The sequence below is a fragment of the Lipotes vexillifer genome, unplaced genomic scaffold, assembly GCF_000442215.2.
Source record: "Lipotes vexillifer unplaced genomic scaffold, Lipotes_vexillifer_v1.1 scaffold341, whole genome shotgun sequence".
NCBI classification, from domain to species: Eukaryota; Metazoa; Chordata; class Mammalia; order Artiodactyla; family Lipotidae; genus Lipotes; species Lipotes vexillifer.
In genome coordinates, this window is record NW_006797957.1 from 1,139,634 (window position 1) to 1,156,536 (window position 16,903).

The window sequence follows — 16,903 nt, forward strand, 5'->3', positions numbered from 1 at the left end:
CGGCAGGCGGACTCTCAACCACTGCGCCACCAGGGAAGCCCAAACCACTCTTTTATATAACTCTTAGGCTAAAAAGGAAAACTTTTTAAACTATCTACAAACAAAATAAATAACTATATATTAAATCTATGAGATGTGATCAAAATGAAAACTTCACACTTTTAAATTTCCCATTAAAATAAGAATTAGTAAACAGAAATTAACTAAATGAGCACTTAATTCAAAAAGACAGAAAAATAACCAAATTCCCCTACCTCAGGAAACTTGAAGATATAAATTAAGAAAAAGAAAGACCAATAAATAGGAAACAAAAATAAAGCAAGAGCTGATTTTCAAGAAGTCTAAAATAATAGAAAAACCAACAATGTCTAGACAAGGGGGGGAAGAGAGATGAAATTTTTTGAAGATGAACTGTATAATTCAGAAAGCTTATAAACATAATTAAGTAATGTGGCATTGGCATGGGATTAAAAACATTCAATGAAAGAAAATGGTATTCAAAATCCAAGATATAGATATAGAAGTACATGTAGATACACACACACAAATACAGGAATTTTATGTTACAGGTGATGTTTTATATCAGTGGAGATAATCAGTATATTTAAAAAATAAGTACTGCTACATACCACTTATAAAAATAAATTCCAAGAAGATTAAAAATATTTAAAAGAAGAGAAAAATGGAATTAAGAAAAAGACATGAAAGCAGCCATAAAGAAAAATTCTCCTTAGATTGTGTCAAAATGTTTCTTTTTATATGGTAAAAAATAACATATAGGTGATAAACACATGACAGATTCTGATATTTAAAATACAAATAACATTTAAAATACAAAGAACTATTATTCATAAATATAAACCCAAAATATACAAACAATTTAATGGAAAAATAAGCAAAGTATATGAAAAAACAATCCATAAGATAAATATATTTCTAATAACTATATAGCAAGAGAAATTCTACTTTACTCATAAATAAATAAAGGTTAATTAAGAGACACTTTTTGGCCTATTATTTTAGGGAGAAAGAAAGAGGTTGATAATCGCAATGTTGGCAAGAGTGACAGGAAATGAGCACTGTCATATACTACCGGTGTATATACATATATATAAAATTTATGCAATAAATTATATATAAATTGGTATAGCCTTCCAGGAAATGTCTATCGAGAATTGGGCTTCCCTAGTGGTGCAGTGGTTGAGAGTCCGCCTGCCGATGCAGGGGACTCGGGTTTGTGCCCCAGTGCGGGAAGATCCCACATGCCGCGGAGCGGCTGGGCCCGTGAGCCATGGCCGCGGGGCCTGCACATCCGGAGCCTGTGCTCCGCAACGGGAGAGGCCACAACAGTGAGAGGCCCGCGTACCGCAAAAAATAAATAAATAAATAAATAAATTACTGATTCAATTTCATTACTGGTAATTGTCTGTTCATATTTTCTATTTCTTCCTGGTTTAGTCTTGGGAGATTGTATTGATACATTTCTAGAATTTGACCATTTCTTCTAGGTTGTCCATTTTATTGGCATCTAGCTGTTCACAGTAGTCTCTTATGATCCTTTGTATTTCTGTGGTGTTTGTTGTAACCTCTCCTTTTTCATTTCTGATTTTATTGATTTGGGCCCTTTCCCTTTTTTTCTTCATGAGGCTGGCTAAAGGCTTATCAATTTCGTTTATCTTTTCAAAGAACCAGCTTTTAGTTTCATTCATCTTTTCTTATTTTTCTATTTCATTTTTTTTATTATATCATTTTCTTAATTTTTTTTTTTTTTTTTGGCTGTGTTGGGTCTTTGTTGCTGCGCATGGGCTTTCTCTAGTTGCAGCAAGTGGGGGTTACTCTTCGTTGCAGTGCGCAGGCTTCTCATTGTGGTGGCTTCTCTTGTTGCAGAGCACAGGCTCTAGGCACGCGGGCTTCAGTAGTTGCAGCACACAGGCTCAGTAGTTGTGGCACACGGGCCCTAGAGCATGCAGGCTTCAGTAATTGCAGTGCATGGGCTCAGTAGATGCAGCACGCAGGCTCTATGGCATGGGGCTTCAATAGTTGTGGTGTGTGGGCTCTGTAGTTGTGGCTCGTGGGCTCTAGAGCTCAGGCTTAGTAGTTGTGGCAAACGGGCTTAGTTGCTCTATGGCACATGGGATCTTCCCAGACCAGGAATCAAACCCCTGTCCCCTGCACTGGCAGGCGGATTCTTAACCACTGTGCCACCAGGGAAGTCCCTATTTCATTTATTTCTGCTCTAATCTGTATCATTTCTTTCCTTCTACTAACTTTGGGTTTTGTTTGTTCTTCTTTCTCTAGTTCCTTTAGGTGTAAGGTTAGGATGGAAAACTTCTGAATCAATCTATGAGGCCACCATCACCCTGATACCAAAACCAGACAAAGATACTACAAAAAAAGAAAATTACAGACCAATATCACTGATGAATATAGATGCAAAAATCCTCAACAAAATACCAGCAAACAGAATCGAGCAACACATTAAAATGATCATACACCATGAACAAGTGGGATTTATCCCAGGGATGCAAGGATTCTTCAATATACTCAAATCAATCAATGTGATACACCATATTAACAAATTGAAGAATAAAAACCATATGATCATCTCAATAGATGCAGAAAAAGCTTTTGACAAAATTCAACATCCATTTATGATAAAATCTCTCCAGGAAGTGGGCATAAAGGGAACATACCTCAACTTAATAAAGGCTATATGTGACAAACCAAAGCTAACAACATGCTTAACAGGGAAAAGTTGAAAGCATTTCCTCCAAGATCAGGAACAAGACGAGGATGCCCACTCTCACCATTTTTATTCAACATAGTTTTAGAAGTCTTGGCCACAGCAACAAGAGAATAAAAAGAAATAAAAGAAATCCAAAATGGAAAGGAAGAAGTAAAACTGTCACTGTTTGCAGATGACATACTATACATAGAAAATACTAAAAATGCCACCAAAGAAAACTACGAGAGCTCATCAAAGAATTTGATAAAGTTGCAGGATAGAAACTTAATATACAGAAATCTGTTGCATTTCTATACACTAACAATGAACTACCAGAAAGATAAATTAAGGAAACAATCCCATTTACTATCACATCAAAAAGAATGAAACACCGAGGAATACACCTACCTAAGGAGGCAAAAGACCTGTACTCAGAAAACTATAAGACACTGATGAAAGAAACTGAAGATGGCACAAACAGATGGAAAGATACACTGTGTTCCTGGAAGAATCAATATTGTTAAAATGACCATACTACCCAAGACAATCTACAGATTAACTGCAATCCCTAGCTAAATACCAATGGCATTCTTCACAGAACCAGAACAAATAATTTTAAAAGTTGTATGGAAACACAAAAGACACTGAATAGCCAAAACAATCTTGAGAAAGAAGAACAGAGCTAGAGGAATCACACTCCCTGACTTCAGACTATACTGCCAAGCTACAGTAATCAAAGCATGATGGTACTGGCACAAAAACAGACACATAGATCAATGGAACAGGACAGAGGGCTCAGAAATAAACCCACGCAGACTTCCCTGGTGGTCCAGTGCTTAAGAACTGGCCTTCCAATGAAAGGGACGTGGGTTTGATCCCTGGTTGGGGAACTAAGATCCCACATGCCACGGGGCAACTAAGCCTGCACACCACAACTACTGAGCCCGTGTGCTCTGGAGCCCATGTGCCACAACAAGAGAGAAGCCCACACACTGCAACGAAAGATCCTGCGTGCTGCAACTACAACCCGTCACAGCCAAATAAATAAATAAATAAAAAGAAATAAACCCATGCATTAATGGTCAATTAATCTATGACAAAGGAGGAAAGAATATACAATGGAGAAAAGATAGTATCTTCAATAAGTGGTGCTGGGAAAACTGAACAGCTATATGTAAAAGAATGAACTTAGAACATTCTCTAACACCATATACAAATATAAACTCAAAATGGATTAAAAACCTAAATGTAAGACCAGATAATATAAAACCCCTAGAGGAAAACATAGGCAGAATACTCTTTGACATAAACAGCAGCAATATTTTTTTGGATCTATCTCCTAGAGCAATAGAAGCAAAAGCAAAAATTAACAAATGGGACCTAATTAAACTTAAAAGCTTTTGCACAGTAAAGGAGACCATCAACAAAATGAAAAGACATCAGGCATACCCAAATTTAGGAATACCCTACAAAATAACTGACCAGTACTCTTTTAAAAAGTGTCAAGGTCTTGAAATCAAAGACAGACTGAGGAACTACTTGAGATTAAGGGAAAGTAAGGAAATGTGACAACTCAATGCACTGTGTGGTCCTGGACAGAATCTTGGTCCAAAAAAAGGACATTAGTAACACTACTGACAAAATCTGAATCAGGTCTGTAAATAGTATGGTATCAATGTAATTTCATGGATTTGATCACTGTACTGTGGTTATTTTAGATTTAACATTTGGGGAAGCTAGGTAAAAGTTACACAAGAATTCCTTGTACCAGTTTTGCAGCTAAATTTTTGTAAGCCTGAAATTATTCCAAAATGAAAAGTTAAAAAATAAAAATATTTTTAATGTCCACAAACTTTAGCCCCAAAGTTCAAATTCTAGGAATCTACTCCACAGAAAAAGTTGCATGTACAAATATGTTTGTTGAAGCATTGTTTATATACACTATAAACTGGTGATTTATACTGACCCCAAGATAGGCTAATTCCATCTTTCCACCAGCTAAGAAACCACATAATTTTTTTTAACATCTTTATTGGAGTATAATTGCTTTACAGTGTTGTGTTAGTTTCTGCTGTATAATGAAGTGAATCAGCTATATGTATACATATATCCCCATATCCCCTCCCTCTTGCGTCTCCCTCCCACCCTCCCTATCCCACCCCTCTAGGTGGTCACAAAGCACCGAGCTGATCTCCCTGTGCTATGCGGCTGCTTCCCACTAGCTATCTATTTTACATGTGGTAGTGTATATATGTCCATGCTACTCTCTCACTTCGTCCCAGCTTCCCCTTCCCCCTCCCCATGTCCTCAAGTTCATTCTCTACGAAAACCACATATTTTTTTCCTGACTTTTCCCCATTAAAACTTTTTCGCCATTTACTAAGTTCTAGGTTGGTGACTTGCAAAGCGTTCAAGACGCCCCCTCCCCGTGTCCTCAAGTTCATTCTCTACGAAAACCACATATTTTTTTCCTGACTTTTCCCCATTAAAACTTTTTCGCCATTTACTAAGTTCTAGGTTGGTGACTTGCAAAGCGTTCAAGACGTTTATCCTTTTTTCTGCTGCTAGTGCTGAACTCAACTAATTCTGCACAGATGTGCTAATGATCTGTTTTGTCTTATCTTGTATAGCTGTAGCTGCAAACTCACCGCAGTACATAATCTGATTTTCTACCAAAGTTCTTCTTTAACATAGGACATTAACTTTTTAAAATGTTATCAAAATATTTATTTTTTATTAAAACCAAAATAAATTAATACAAGAGTAAGCTATCAAGATACTGACAAATTATAAAAAGAGCCAATTCTATTTGACAAAATAGCAAATAGTTCCATTAATGTGGAATTAACTTAGTTTTTACCTTAACCACCCTTACTTGGCTACTGTCACCAACTTTCTGGTTACTAATCTTGTAAAAGTTGTTTGCTCCCACCTTTTTACCCTGTTTAATCCTGTGACATCCTTACAAGACACCTTAATGATATATAATTATTTATCGGCCTAAGACTTTTCTTTAGAAAAAGCATAGTGTAGTCCATAACTTTTAGAGTGAAATTTCTTACCTAAGCTAGGAAAAATTTTTAAATAATTGCAAAGGTAAGTTACTAGATAAAATTTCACGTTATATTCCTTGATTCAAAGGTTCACTTTAGGAAGTATTAGAACAATTAACACAAACATTTACTGTAACATATAACTAACTTTGTGCGAATATTATTCCACTCAGTTATTTTACCTGCTTTCTTGATAATGATATGGGTGGTGCCTCAGTACATCCTGCAAGAAACGATCCATCAAACTAGTGGTGGCCATCCATTGTCTACTCTGTGTGGTCAAGTATCTGTGCTGATCACTGGATATATGCTATAAAGTAAAAAGAAAATGAATATTTTTAAATGGGTAATACTCATTAATAGTGAGAGTGTCACAATATAAATTCATTATACACCTAGTAGAAGTATAAATTAATATACCCTTTCTATAAAGCAATTCTAAAATATGCATCTGAAAACCATAAGGGGAGCTCAAATCAATGCAGAATATTAAAGGATGTGGAGCTCACTTCTCCTCATGAACATATCAAAAATTCTACATGTGGAACAATTCTCACTGAAAACTAACTGGAAATGGGTAAAAGGACTCCTGTACAACCAAGGCTGGAAGAAAGATACACACATAGGATGGGTAGGAAGGGAAGAAAAGCAAGCGATTAGGTTGGACCTGTGCTCATGGGAGGGGACTCAGAGGAAGAGGAAGATCAGTAACACTATCAGGAGGGTAAACAACCCCTACACTTAAAACCATTCTGGGGCTTCCCTGGTGGCGCGGTGGTTGAGAGTCTGCCTGCCGATGCAGGGGACACGGGTTAGTGCCCCAGTCCGGGAAGATCCCACATGCTGCGGAGCGGCTGAGCTTGTGAGCCATGGCCGCTGAGCCTGCGCGTCCGGAGCCTGTGCTCCGCAACGGGAGAGGCCACAACAGTGAGAGGCCCGCGTACCGCAAAAAAGAAAAAAAAGAAAGAAAATAACATTCTGTTTTTCACTTTCTGTATAGTATTCAATAAATTACATGAGCTACTCAATTATTATAAAATAGGCTTTGCATAAATGATTTTGCCCAATTGTAGGGTGATGAAGTGTTCTGAGTACTTTTAGGGTAGGCTAGGTAAGCTATGATATTCAATAGGTTAGGTGTGTTAAATGCATTTACAACCTAAGATATTTTCAAATTACAATCAGGATGTAATCCCATCATAAGCTGAGGAAGATCTGTACCATCTTCCTCTCTGTGGCTTGCCTTTTCACTTTCTTTTGTGTATGTGTGTGCATTTAATTTTTAAATTTTTCTTAAATTTCTCTCAATGTTTATAGTTTTCTGTATAAAAACCTTATACGTATTTTTTATACATATTCCTTAAAAGTTGATGATTTTTGATGCTGTTGTAAATATCTTCTTCAAATCTCATCTCCTATGTGGTGTTTATATATAGAAAGACAATTTTTTTATTTTTTTCTAACTATTTTTTATTGAAGTATAGTTAACTTACAATGTTAGGTCAGTTTTCTGTGCACAGCAAAGTGATTGCTATACATATATATATTTACTCTAAGAAGACAATTCATTTTTATGTTGGCCCAAAGGTTTTTAAAAATCACTTATCAATTCTAATAGTTCATCTAAATATCTTTAGGGTTTTCTTTGTGCACAATCACACTGTATACAAATAGTAACAGTTTTATTTCTTCTTCTCTAGTCTTTATCATTTTCTTTTCTTTTTCTTTCTTTATTTCCCTGACTAGGACCTCTGATAAAATACTGAATATAGTTTAATTCAAGCATCAAGTCTATTTTCACTTAATTTATTACTGATATACTTGTAGTTAATTCTTGTTTTTATTTTTAAATCTGTTTTATTATTCTATTCTTGCCTACACAGTGTCCCTATTTCTCTGCTTTCTTATTTTCTTGTGGACTACTTTTTATTATTCCAATTTTATATAGACTACAAAGATCTATATTTTATATAGACTTTTTCCTAGTCTATTAGTGGTAACATTATAACATGCAACACTGACTGATCAAAAGTACTTGTTACTTTTACTCTCTCTCTCTTTTTTTTTATTTGGCCATGCCACACGGCATGTGGGATCTTGTGGGATCTTTGTTCTACTGACCAGGGATCAAACCCGCACCCCCTCCCTTGGAAGCACTGGAAGTGCCAAGTCTTAACCACTGGACCACCAGGGAAGTCCCCACTCTCTTCTTGAACAATGCAAGGTCCTTAGGTATTAGCTCAATTTACTCCCCTTCCAATTTATATGCCACTGTTGTTAATCTCACAAGATATTATTCATTTACACTGCCCACCTATTTACCTTTCCATTGCTCTTCGTTCCTTCCTGTATCTCTGAGCTTCCAACTGGAATCATTTTCCCTCTACCTGAAAAACTCTTCTTAGTACTTCCTTTAGGAAGTGTCTGCTGGTGATAAATTCCCTTAATTTTTGTTTCCTGAAAATATTTTATTTCACCTTATTTACTGAGTATAGAATTCTAAGTTGGCAGCTGTTTTCTTTCCTTTGGCTTCCATTATTTCTGTTGAATATTCTGATCAATGTTCAGCTAGATCTGGGCCCCATATGTCTTCACTGCCTTAGTAGTTCACCAAAGCTTTGAATAGTATATATACATATATGTGTGTGTGTGTATTTTTTTTCAAGCTTTTATATAGTTAGTACAAATTACCTCAGCTATCATCAACAGAATCTTTTTAAATGTCAGTTTAGTACAGGAGTATCCAAATGTCTAAAAATTATTATTCTAAACCTTAAGCAAAAAAATTATACTGAATGTTTATTGAATAGAACTTGTAGTTAAAGCATAAACATGTTTTGTCTTGTTTTTTTTACGGTATGTGGGCCTCTCACTGTTGTGGCCTCTCCGGTTGCGGAGCACAGGCTCCGGACGTGCAGGCTCAATGGCCATGTCACGGGCCCAGCCGCTCCGCGGCATGTGGGATCCTCCCGGACCGGGGCACGAACCCGTGTCCCCTGCATCGGCAGGCGGACTCTCAACCACTGCACCACGAGGGAAGCCCATAAACATGTTTTATCACTAGCAAAAGTTCAACAAATAATTTTCCATTCAAGTGATGATATAATTTCTCAATCATGAGAGAAATATTGAAGAGAACTTGAGATTTATTATCTGCCTCCTCATGTTTATAACCAGCATTAAAAATTATTTCTTTTTTAAAAAGGCAGAGATGTAGAAATCACCATAATAAAAACTCTTCCTAGTATGAATTTAAGTGTTTACTATTAGATCATTAAACAAAACAAATGCTACTAAACAGCATAATTTTTATATATTATAAACTTGTCTTAGATACCATCAAAGATCAAACAGTTTAGCACTAGCAGAAGCTTCATTATATGATTGCTTCACCTATGAGACAATTCCACAGCTGAAGAAAAACTTGAGAATCTTCGAAGTTAACAATCCTGGTCAGAAAGCTGCAGCTACTATTACCATGAATACTTATTTCAAAATCTCCATACTTGATGTTTCACAAACCCTTCCAACAAAAAGAAGAGAAAGGAATACTACTCAACTCATTCTATGAAGCCAGTACTACCCTGATGCCAAAACCAAACACATCACAAGGAAAAAAAGCTACAGATGAGGACTTCCCTGGTGGCACAGTGGTTAAGAATCTGCCTGCCAATGCAGGTGGCACGGGTTCAATCTCTGGTCCAGGAAGATCCCACATGCTGCAGAGGAACTAAGCCCTCAGGCCACAGCTACTGAGCCCACGTGCCACAACTACTGAGCCCGCATGTCACAACTACTGAAGCCCAAGCACCTAGAGCCCGTGCTCTGCAACAAGATAAGCCACCACAATGAGAAGCCCGTGCACCGCAAGGAAGAGTAGCCCCTGCTCGCCGCAACTAGAGAAAGCCCACACGCAGCAATGAAGACCCAACACGGCCAAAAAAAAAAACAAAAAGCTACAGACAATATACCTTATGGATATATATGCAAAAATCTGCAACAAAATACTAGCAAGCCAAATCCAGCAACATATAAAAAGAATTATACACCAAGACCAAGTGGAATTTATCCCAGGAATGAAAAATTGGTTTAACATCCAAAACTCAAACAGTGTAAATGCTATAGACTGCACTGCGTCCACCCCTCCCACCTCCGCCAAATTCTTACGTTGAAGTTCTAACCACTAATGTGGCCGTATTTTTGAAAGACAGGGCATTAATCTTCATGAACTTGGATTAGGCAATTTTTTTTTTTAGGCAATTTTTATGACACCAAAAACACAAGTAACAAAAGAAGATAAGACAAATTCAACTATAGCAAAATTTTAAACTTTTGTGCATCAAAGCGTACAATTCAAAGTCCTTACCTGGTCTTACAATGACTTACAAAATCGAATGCTCTGAATTCTTCAAGTGTCACTTAACATCCACCCCCCACCTGACTTCCACTGCAGCCACATCGGCTTCCTGGCTTTTAGTTAGCATGCTAACCACTCTTCTGCCTCAGGGTCTCTATCCTTGCTCTCCTGTCCCTCTACCCAGAAATTCTTCCCCCAGATATAAGCAAGCCTGGCCCCTGCATTTCATTCAAATCTCAACTCAAATGTCACTTCCTTAACCTTACCTGGCCGCTCTACCTAAAATTGCACACTCTTCCCTATTTTATTTTCCTCATAACATTTATCACAAACTGACATACTATGTACTAAACTTATATGACTACTTACTTTCTGTCTTACTGCACTAAAGTATAAGCTTCATGAATAAAGGAAACTGATTTTGTTCATGGCCATATCCCTAGAAACTTAAACAGTATCTGCCCATTAGTAGATTCTCAATATAGTCTGTTCAATGAAGGAATAAATGAATTTAATTAAACGTAAAAGAAAGGGAAAGTTACGACTAGGTCCTTTGTGGTATAACCATAGTAATAGGATCGTCTCACCTGTTCCAGGTTATTATAGTGCACACAGCAATAGCTGCAATATCCTTGTCTGTTCTGCATATTGAATAACCAAAGTCAGATGGCTATTGTCCTTGAATACTCAAACTGGAAAAAAACAAAAATGGCAAAAGCACAGTAATTCCTTACTACCATGAGGAAAATAGCTATGATAATATCAGAGACCAGAAATTCATTCTTGGGTGCTACCCACTCATATTTCTAATAGTTGTGAAAACAGACAAGGCTACCATGAGCTACTGAACCAATCAATGAGCCTGGAATAAAATGAGACCTCTGAATCTTCTTTTCTTTTTTAGTTGAGGAATAGTTGAGGCACAATGTAAGTTTCAGGTGTTCAACACAGTACAATTCATAATTTTTAAAGGGTATATTCCATTTACAGTTATTATAAAATATTGGCCATATTCCCTGTGTTGTACCATATATCCATGCAGCTTATCTGTTTTATACATAGTAGTTTGTACCTCTTAATTCCTTACCCTTATCTTGCCCCTCTTCTCTTCCCTCTCCCCGCTGGTAACCATTAGTTCGTTCTCTTTATCTATGAGTCTGTTTCTTTTCTGTTATATTCACTAGTTTATTTTTTAGATTCCACATATACGTGGATATATATGATATCATACAGTATTTGTCTTTCTCTGAGACCTATGCATCTTCTAAAAGAGTAGTGTGTTGCCAGTGTTTGAAGCCTAGATGACTACATTTTTTTATTGATTTTCTAAGTTGTTAAGAGTTATCAGAAAGTGATTCAGTATTGAATACAGTACTCAATTTATAAAGACAAATTACTATTTCTAATTTGTTACTATAGTATAGTTACTATACTTTAACAAAGTTTATTAATGTTCCCGTTATGTTTCTACACAAAATCCCAGATTATGTGAACTCTCAGTGTCATATATAACATCTTATTCTCTAGCATGAGAGTAAAGATACTACATTTATTTTCTGCTCAATCCACAGAGGCAGATTTTAAAGTAATTTATCCAACAAAGTTGCTAAAAAACAAAATAGCAACTAATACAGCCTCTGAAACAAGACATTTCTCTTCTGACAATTACATAAACCAAACGAATATGAAGAATTTTTTTCCAACTAGTGCAATAAGATTTCTCTACAAATAAAGAAAAGTTTCCAAGTTTCTACCCTCCTCCCCAAAACTATAATCCTTCATCATTACATACTGCATCACATACTGGTTTCTAAACCAGGCTGAATATAAAAATCATACCCCCAAATTCTGATTTAGTAAATCTGAGAATAGAGCTTAGAATTCAGAATTTTTTAATTTCCCGAGTGATTATGATACACACACAATTTATTCACACACACAAAATATAACAAATTTAAGTAATAAATTGAATATAATGAGTTTGCTGTTTTGTGAAAGTGAAAATAGGATTTTAAGAGATAATTTCATCAAGGTTTTAATTCTAATTATTTTAAACACTCATTTGTCGAAAAAAATAAAGAGAATGATCCTATAATGTTATGAGCGTTTCTGATAAAATTATCCTGAAACAGAAAAAGTTTATTCATTAAAATCAACGTTCAAAAATTGAAACCACAGCCTTAAAACCAATAAGAATAGAAAAGCTTCATTAAATCAAAATGCTATCACAACATTCACTTACCCATTACTTTTTATTATGAGAAACTTTGATAGTTTCTGACTTCTCACTTATAGGGAAAATAAATCAATTAAACCAGCTTCTGAAATAAAGAATATATAAGAAATTATTTACTTAAAATTTGGCCTTTTTTCCATTAATTTACGTCACTTATTAACCTGAAGCAACAAAATGAAAGAAAGTTTAAGTTGTATTCATAGATGTGGCAATTTTCAGGCTGAGAGAACTCTAGAGTTTAAACCTGAACTCTGAAAATCATTAAATAAACTTTTTAGTGATTTATTTAAAATATAATTAAAACATTCATTGAATAAAAGGCAAAATGAAAGTATGAGTCTAACATCACACACACACACACACAAAATTTAAATACTTTAAATATTTTTTGATCTTTAACCCTTACGGACTTTAACTCCCATGGCATTATTACCTGCCATTTCATCATCTCTAGTGCCATGCCACAATGAAACAGAGCTACAATAAACCAAAAGCACCTGTTGGCATTTGGAAACATTCACATGCTAAAACCCCAAAAACTTATGGAATCAAAATCCCCTGGTGGGAAGCCAGGCACATGCATATTACACATATTTAAAACGTTCCAAGGTGATTCTGATATAGGTTGAACCAATAATACGTCATTTTTCATGTACTAACAAAATTCTTAAAGGGATCATTTCTTTGGGGCCCGGGATTACATTACTTTACATGACCAAATGGGTCTTTTTATACAAACTCTGAATTCTATTGGTACCTGGTATTTTTATAAAGTAACAAATCATTTACCTTGAGCAGAAAAGGTCAGATATTTCATCAGCTATATTTAGTCCTGGCAAACATCTATAAATTAAAATAAAACTGTTTAACAAAAAATGATAAGCCCTATGAGTGTCTACCATTAACCAAATTAAATAAATTAAATACCCTGGGCACAATTTAAGTTTGAAGACTGACACTATTATGTTTCCAGTAATAGGAGAAAAACTACTAACTTTTGAACTCAAAGCACTTTACATACTATGACGCACTGAATCCCACATGACCTCTTAAGATGTTCTGGAACAGAGTAACCCTGAGGGTGCATATAACCCACCGTCAAAAACTTCAGATCTCTGGGTTCTGGGAACAGTAGCTGTAAGAACGCGAGGCACAGCTGTGCCTCTGGTAGGAGTAAGAACAAAGAGGCCATCAAACCCAAAATGAGCTTCATGAGAAATTTTCAAAGAAATATTTATGTGAAACTTAAGTTTGGGTCCTGAACTACCTACACAACTCTTAGCTTTTGTGTTATTTTTAACAAAAAACACTGTCAATTCCTTATCACCTATCTATATCAATTGACAATTAAGCCAAATTATCCATTTTTTATTCCTCCACATTGTCGTGGGCAAAGTGTTAACCCCCCTACCCAGGTTAACTGGTTAACAAGAAATTTCAGCACATGGACTCAACACTTGACACCACTGTTATGATCAAGGAATAAACATTTAGCACCTACCCTGTGCAGGGTTCTATGCTAGGAGTGTCAAGGGATAGAGAGAAATGTAAGACAAGCTTTCTTGCTCTCAAGAAGTTTAGATGGAATTGGGAAATAAATGCAAAAATATCAGGTGGTATTTGAGAAATGCCTAGGCACAAATAATAAGTGCAAATAGGGTTAGCTGCAAAATTCAGTTTTAGCTGGAGGAACCAGGGATGTCACGGTGGATATGTTTTTTTTAACTGGACATTGGAAACTGGGTAGAATTTGTTTACACAACTGTCAGGAAAAGCTATTCCAAGTAACAAAGAAGCAAAGTATAAAAGCAAGAAAGCACAAAATACTTTTGGAGATAGTGAGTTGACAAATTCATCTGGAGCTAAGTTTTCATTTAAGAATTTAAGGGGCACTAAAGCAAGAAAAGTAGACTGAGTTTTGACATGATAGGATTTAAAAGCAGACTAAAGATTTAGACCATATCTTCAGGCAGTGTATAAATTTTTTGGAAAGCAGTGTACTCAAGGAGTGCTTTAAGAAAATTCTGGAACAGCAGTTCTTTCCTACTCAAAGATGCTTTTCATAGGATAAGGAATATAACTGTTAAACTATTCAGCACTATTTCCTAGAATATTAAAGAATTAGTTAATACCCAAAACATCCAAGTTCAAAGAGTCCGTATCCCTTAGAGCAAAGACTTAGTCTCATTTATACTTATAAATTAGGAAAACACACATTAATTTTTTCTTTAAGAAATGACTTTTATTAATTTTATGATATTTATTAATTTATTAATTTTTATTATGAAAGTAAAACAAAATGATAGTACAATTATAAAAATTAAGAAGTAAAGAGCATAAAATCAGCCGTAATTCCACTACCCACCATTTACATTTGCCATATATTCTTCTTTGTTCTAAACATGTTTTTACAAAAATGGAATGGTACTACCCATTCTATTCTATAGTCTCCTCTCTCATTTAACCATATATGATGAGCACCTCTATATGAGATTATGTATAATTCCAAACAGAATGTTTAAAGATTGCATACTATTGCATACTATTTCATTTTATCAGTGTAAGATAAAAGCCCTCTTATCTGATAAGACCCAGTAGTTGGTGAGTTAACTCTTTAAAAATTGGTCAATAAGATGATTTTTAAAATACATACACACATAACCTTAATATTTTATCTAACTTAAAACATACAAATGAATACATGTTTGATTTAAGGTCAAGATAGACTTTTTTGTTTCATTGAGGGCTTTTTGTGGATAGGACAGCTAGAGTTCCAAGTCTTATTTTTTTCATATTTTCATAAACACATCATGATTTACCCTCAAGGAGTTTCTGAAACCAAGTCCCCCTAAGACCAAGTTCCCCTGATGAGTTTATGATTAACCTCTCTATCCAAAACTTTATTCCCTTTCTTGTCCCACCCCTGCTCCCTTTAGGATTGAGAAGTATCAAAGAAAAGGGGGGATTGAGACCAAGCAGGACCCTGTGGGGCCCTCCCAGTTACAAAAGCCCTTCCATGTCCCCCATTTCTTGTTTGTAGAAAAAGGCTTTAGTCTCCTAGGCCTTCTCTGGTTCCAAAAAGCAGACTCAAACAGTTACAAATTAGGGAAGTGAGGGAATGCAGAAACAAAGGAAAAGCAGTTAGGCAAGAAAAGTAATGATAGCTTAAACAATATTTCAGCGGTAAAATAGAATACTAGTTCCTCCTCAAGGGATATACATAACAATCTGAAGCATATCTTTGAGTTTTTCTGCGGAAACTAAGACCCCCCCCCCACACCCAGTGGAGGATGGTGACTACATGCTAACCAGAAGGCAGACCCCAGACTGGTTGGAACCAGAAGGTTAATGATTAAGAATCCCGAAAAATCACCCTGTTACCTCACCACCAACCAATCAGAAGAAAGTCCACGAGCTGCAACCCTTGCCCCAAATGTTGGCCTTAAAAAACCCTTCCCTGAAAGCCATCGGGGAGTTCGGGTCTTTTGAACACGAGCTGCCTGTTTTCCTTGCTTGGCACCCTGCAAATAAACGCTGTACTTTCCTTCACCACAACCCGGTGTCAGTAGATTGGCTTTGCTGTGCAGCGGGCGAGCAGACCCAAGTTCGGTTCGGTAACATTTCCATTTTGGTTCCTCTAAAACAGAATAAGAACTTAAAGACATTTTCAAAACTGAGAGAAGTATTACAATTAATGTTTAAGATTTCCCCCAACCTTTTACAGTTGTGATACCCAATTAAGTGCTTTTGCAACAGCCTTTTTTTGAGGCCAAAGCATCTGATTTATTTTTCATAAAAATAAAGTGCTATGAAAAATGACAATGCTTACACTCTTATTTCATTGGTTTATGTAACATTTAAAACGGCAAAACCAATCTGGGGCAGTGAAGAGAGACCTTTGAAATGCCTGAGATAACTTCAGCAGAACTGTCTCAAAACAGAAATAAAGTGCTTTTTTTTTTAGGATTATTTCTTGCATACCTGAGATCTTTACCTATTGCAGAGATAAACACATTTTTGAAGTGCCTTGAATTATAAGTGTGTGAGTTTCTCAAGCTGACAGTGGTACTGAATAAGAGCTAACAAAACCCAGAATCCCTGTGGGAAATATTTTTCAATTGCTTGACAATAGAGACATCAGTTCAATAATAAATAAGTAAAGACAATAGAAGGGCATTTGGTCTACTGAATAAGATAATCTAAATTACTTTTCTAGCAATAGAAAAACAATTGGGGAGCAGTCACAAAACAATGGCTAAATGATATAAAAAGACCATCTTAATTCAGTGTCCCTTTCCTTATAACATTATTAACTGATTTTCAATTTCCCACTCTTTTGGATTATCCACCTTCTATGGGTTTACCTCTGGCGACAAGAATTATCCTGGATACCTCCATTCAGTCTTAATAGCTAACTTGTAGTGAGTACTTAATCTGTGCAGGCACTAAATCAACAGTTTCACATGCATTATCTCATCTGAATATCAAACAGCCTTATAAGGCTGGTGTTCCGGTAACTCCCACTTTACAAA

The 16,903-nt window shown here is 35.9% G+C and overlaps 1 protein-coding gene across 1 annotated transcript in view; it reads right to left on the reverse strand.

Moving 5' to 3' along the window:
• Positions 1-10,782, reverse strand: part of ZDBF2 (zinc finger DBF-type containing 2) — an 18,595-nt gene extending 7,813 nt beyond the window's left edge. Inside the window, 2 exon segments of the mRNA XM_007470007.1 lie at positions 5,961-6,088; positions 10,723-10,782. Coding sequence (XP_007470069.1) covers positions 5,961-6,088; positions 10,723-10,782 — 188 coding nt within the window.
• Between the last annotated feature and the right edge of the window lie 6,121 nt (positions 10,783-16,903).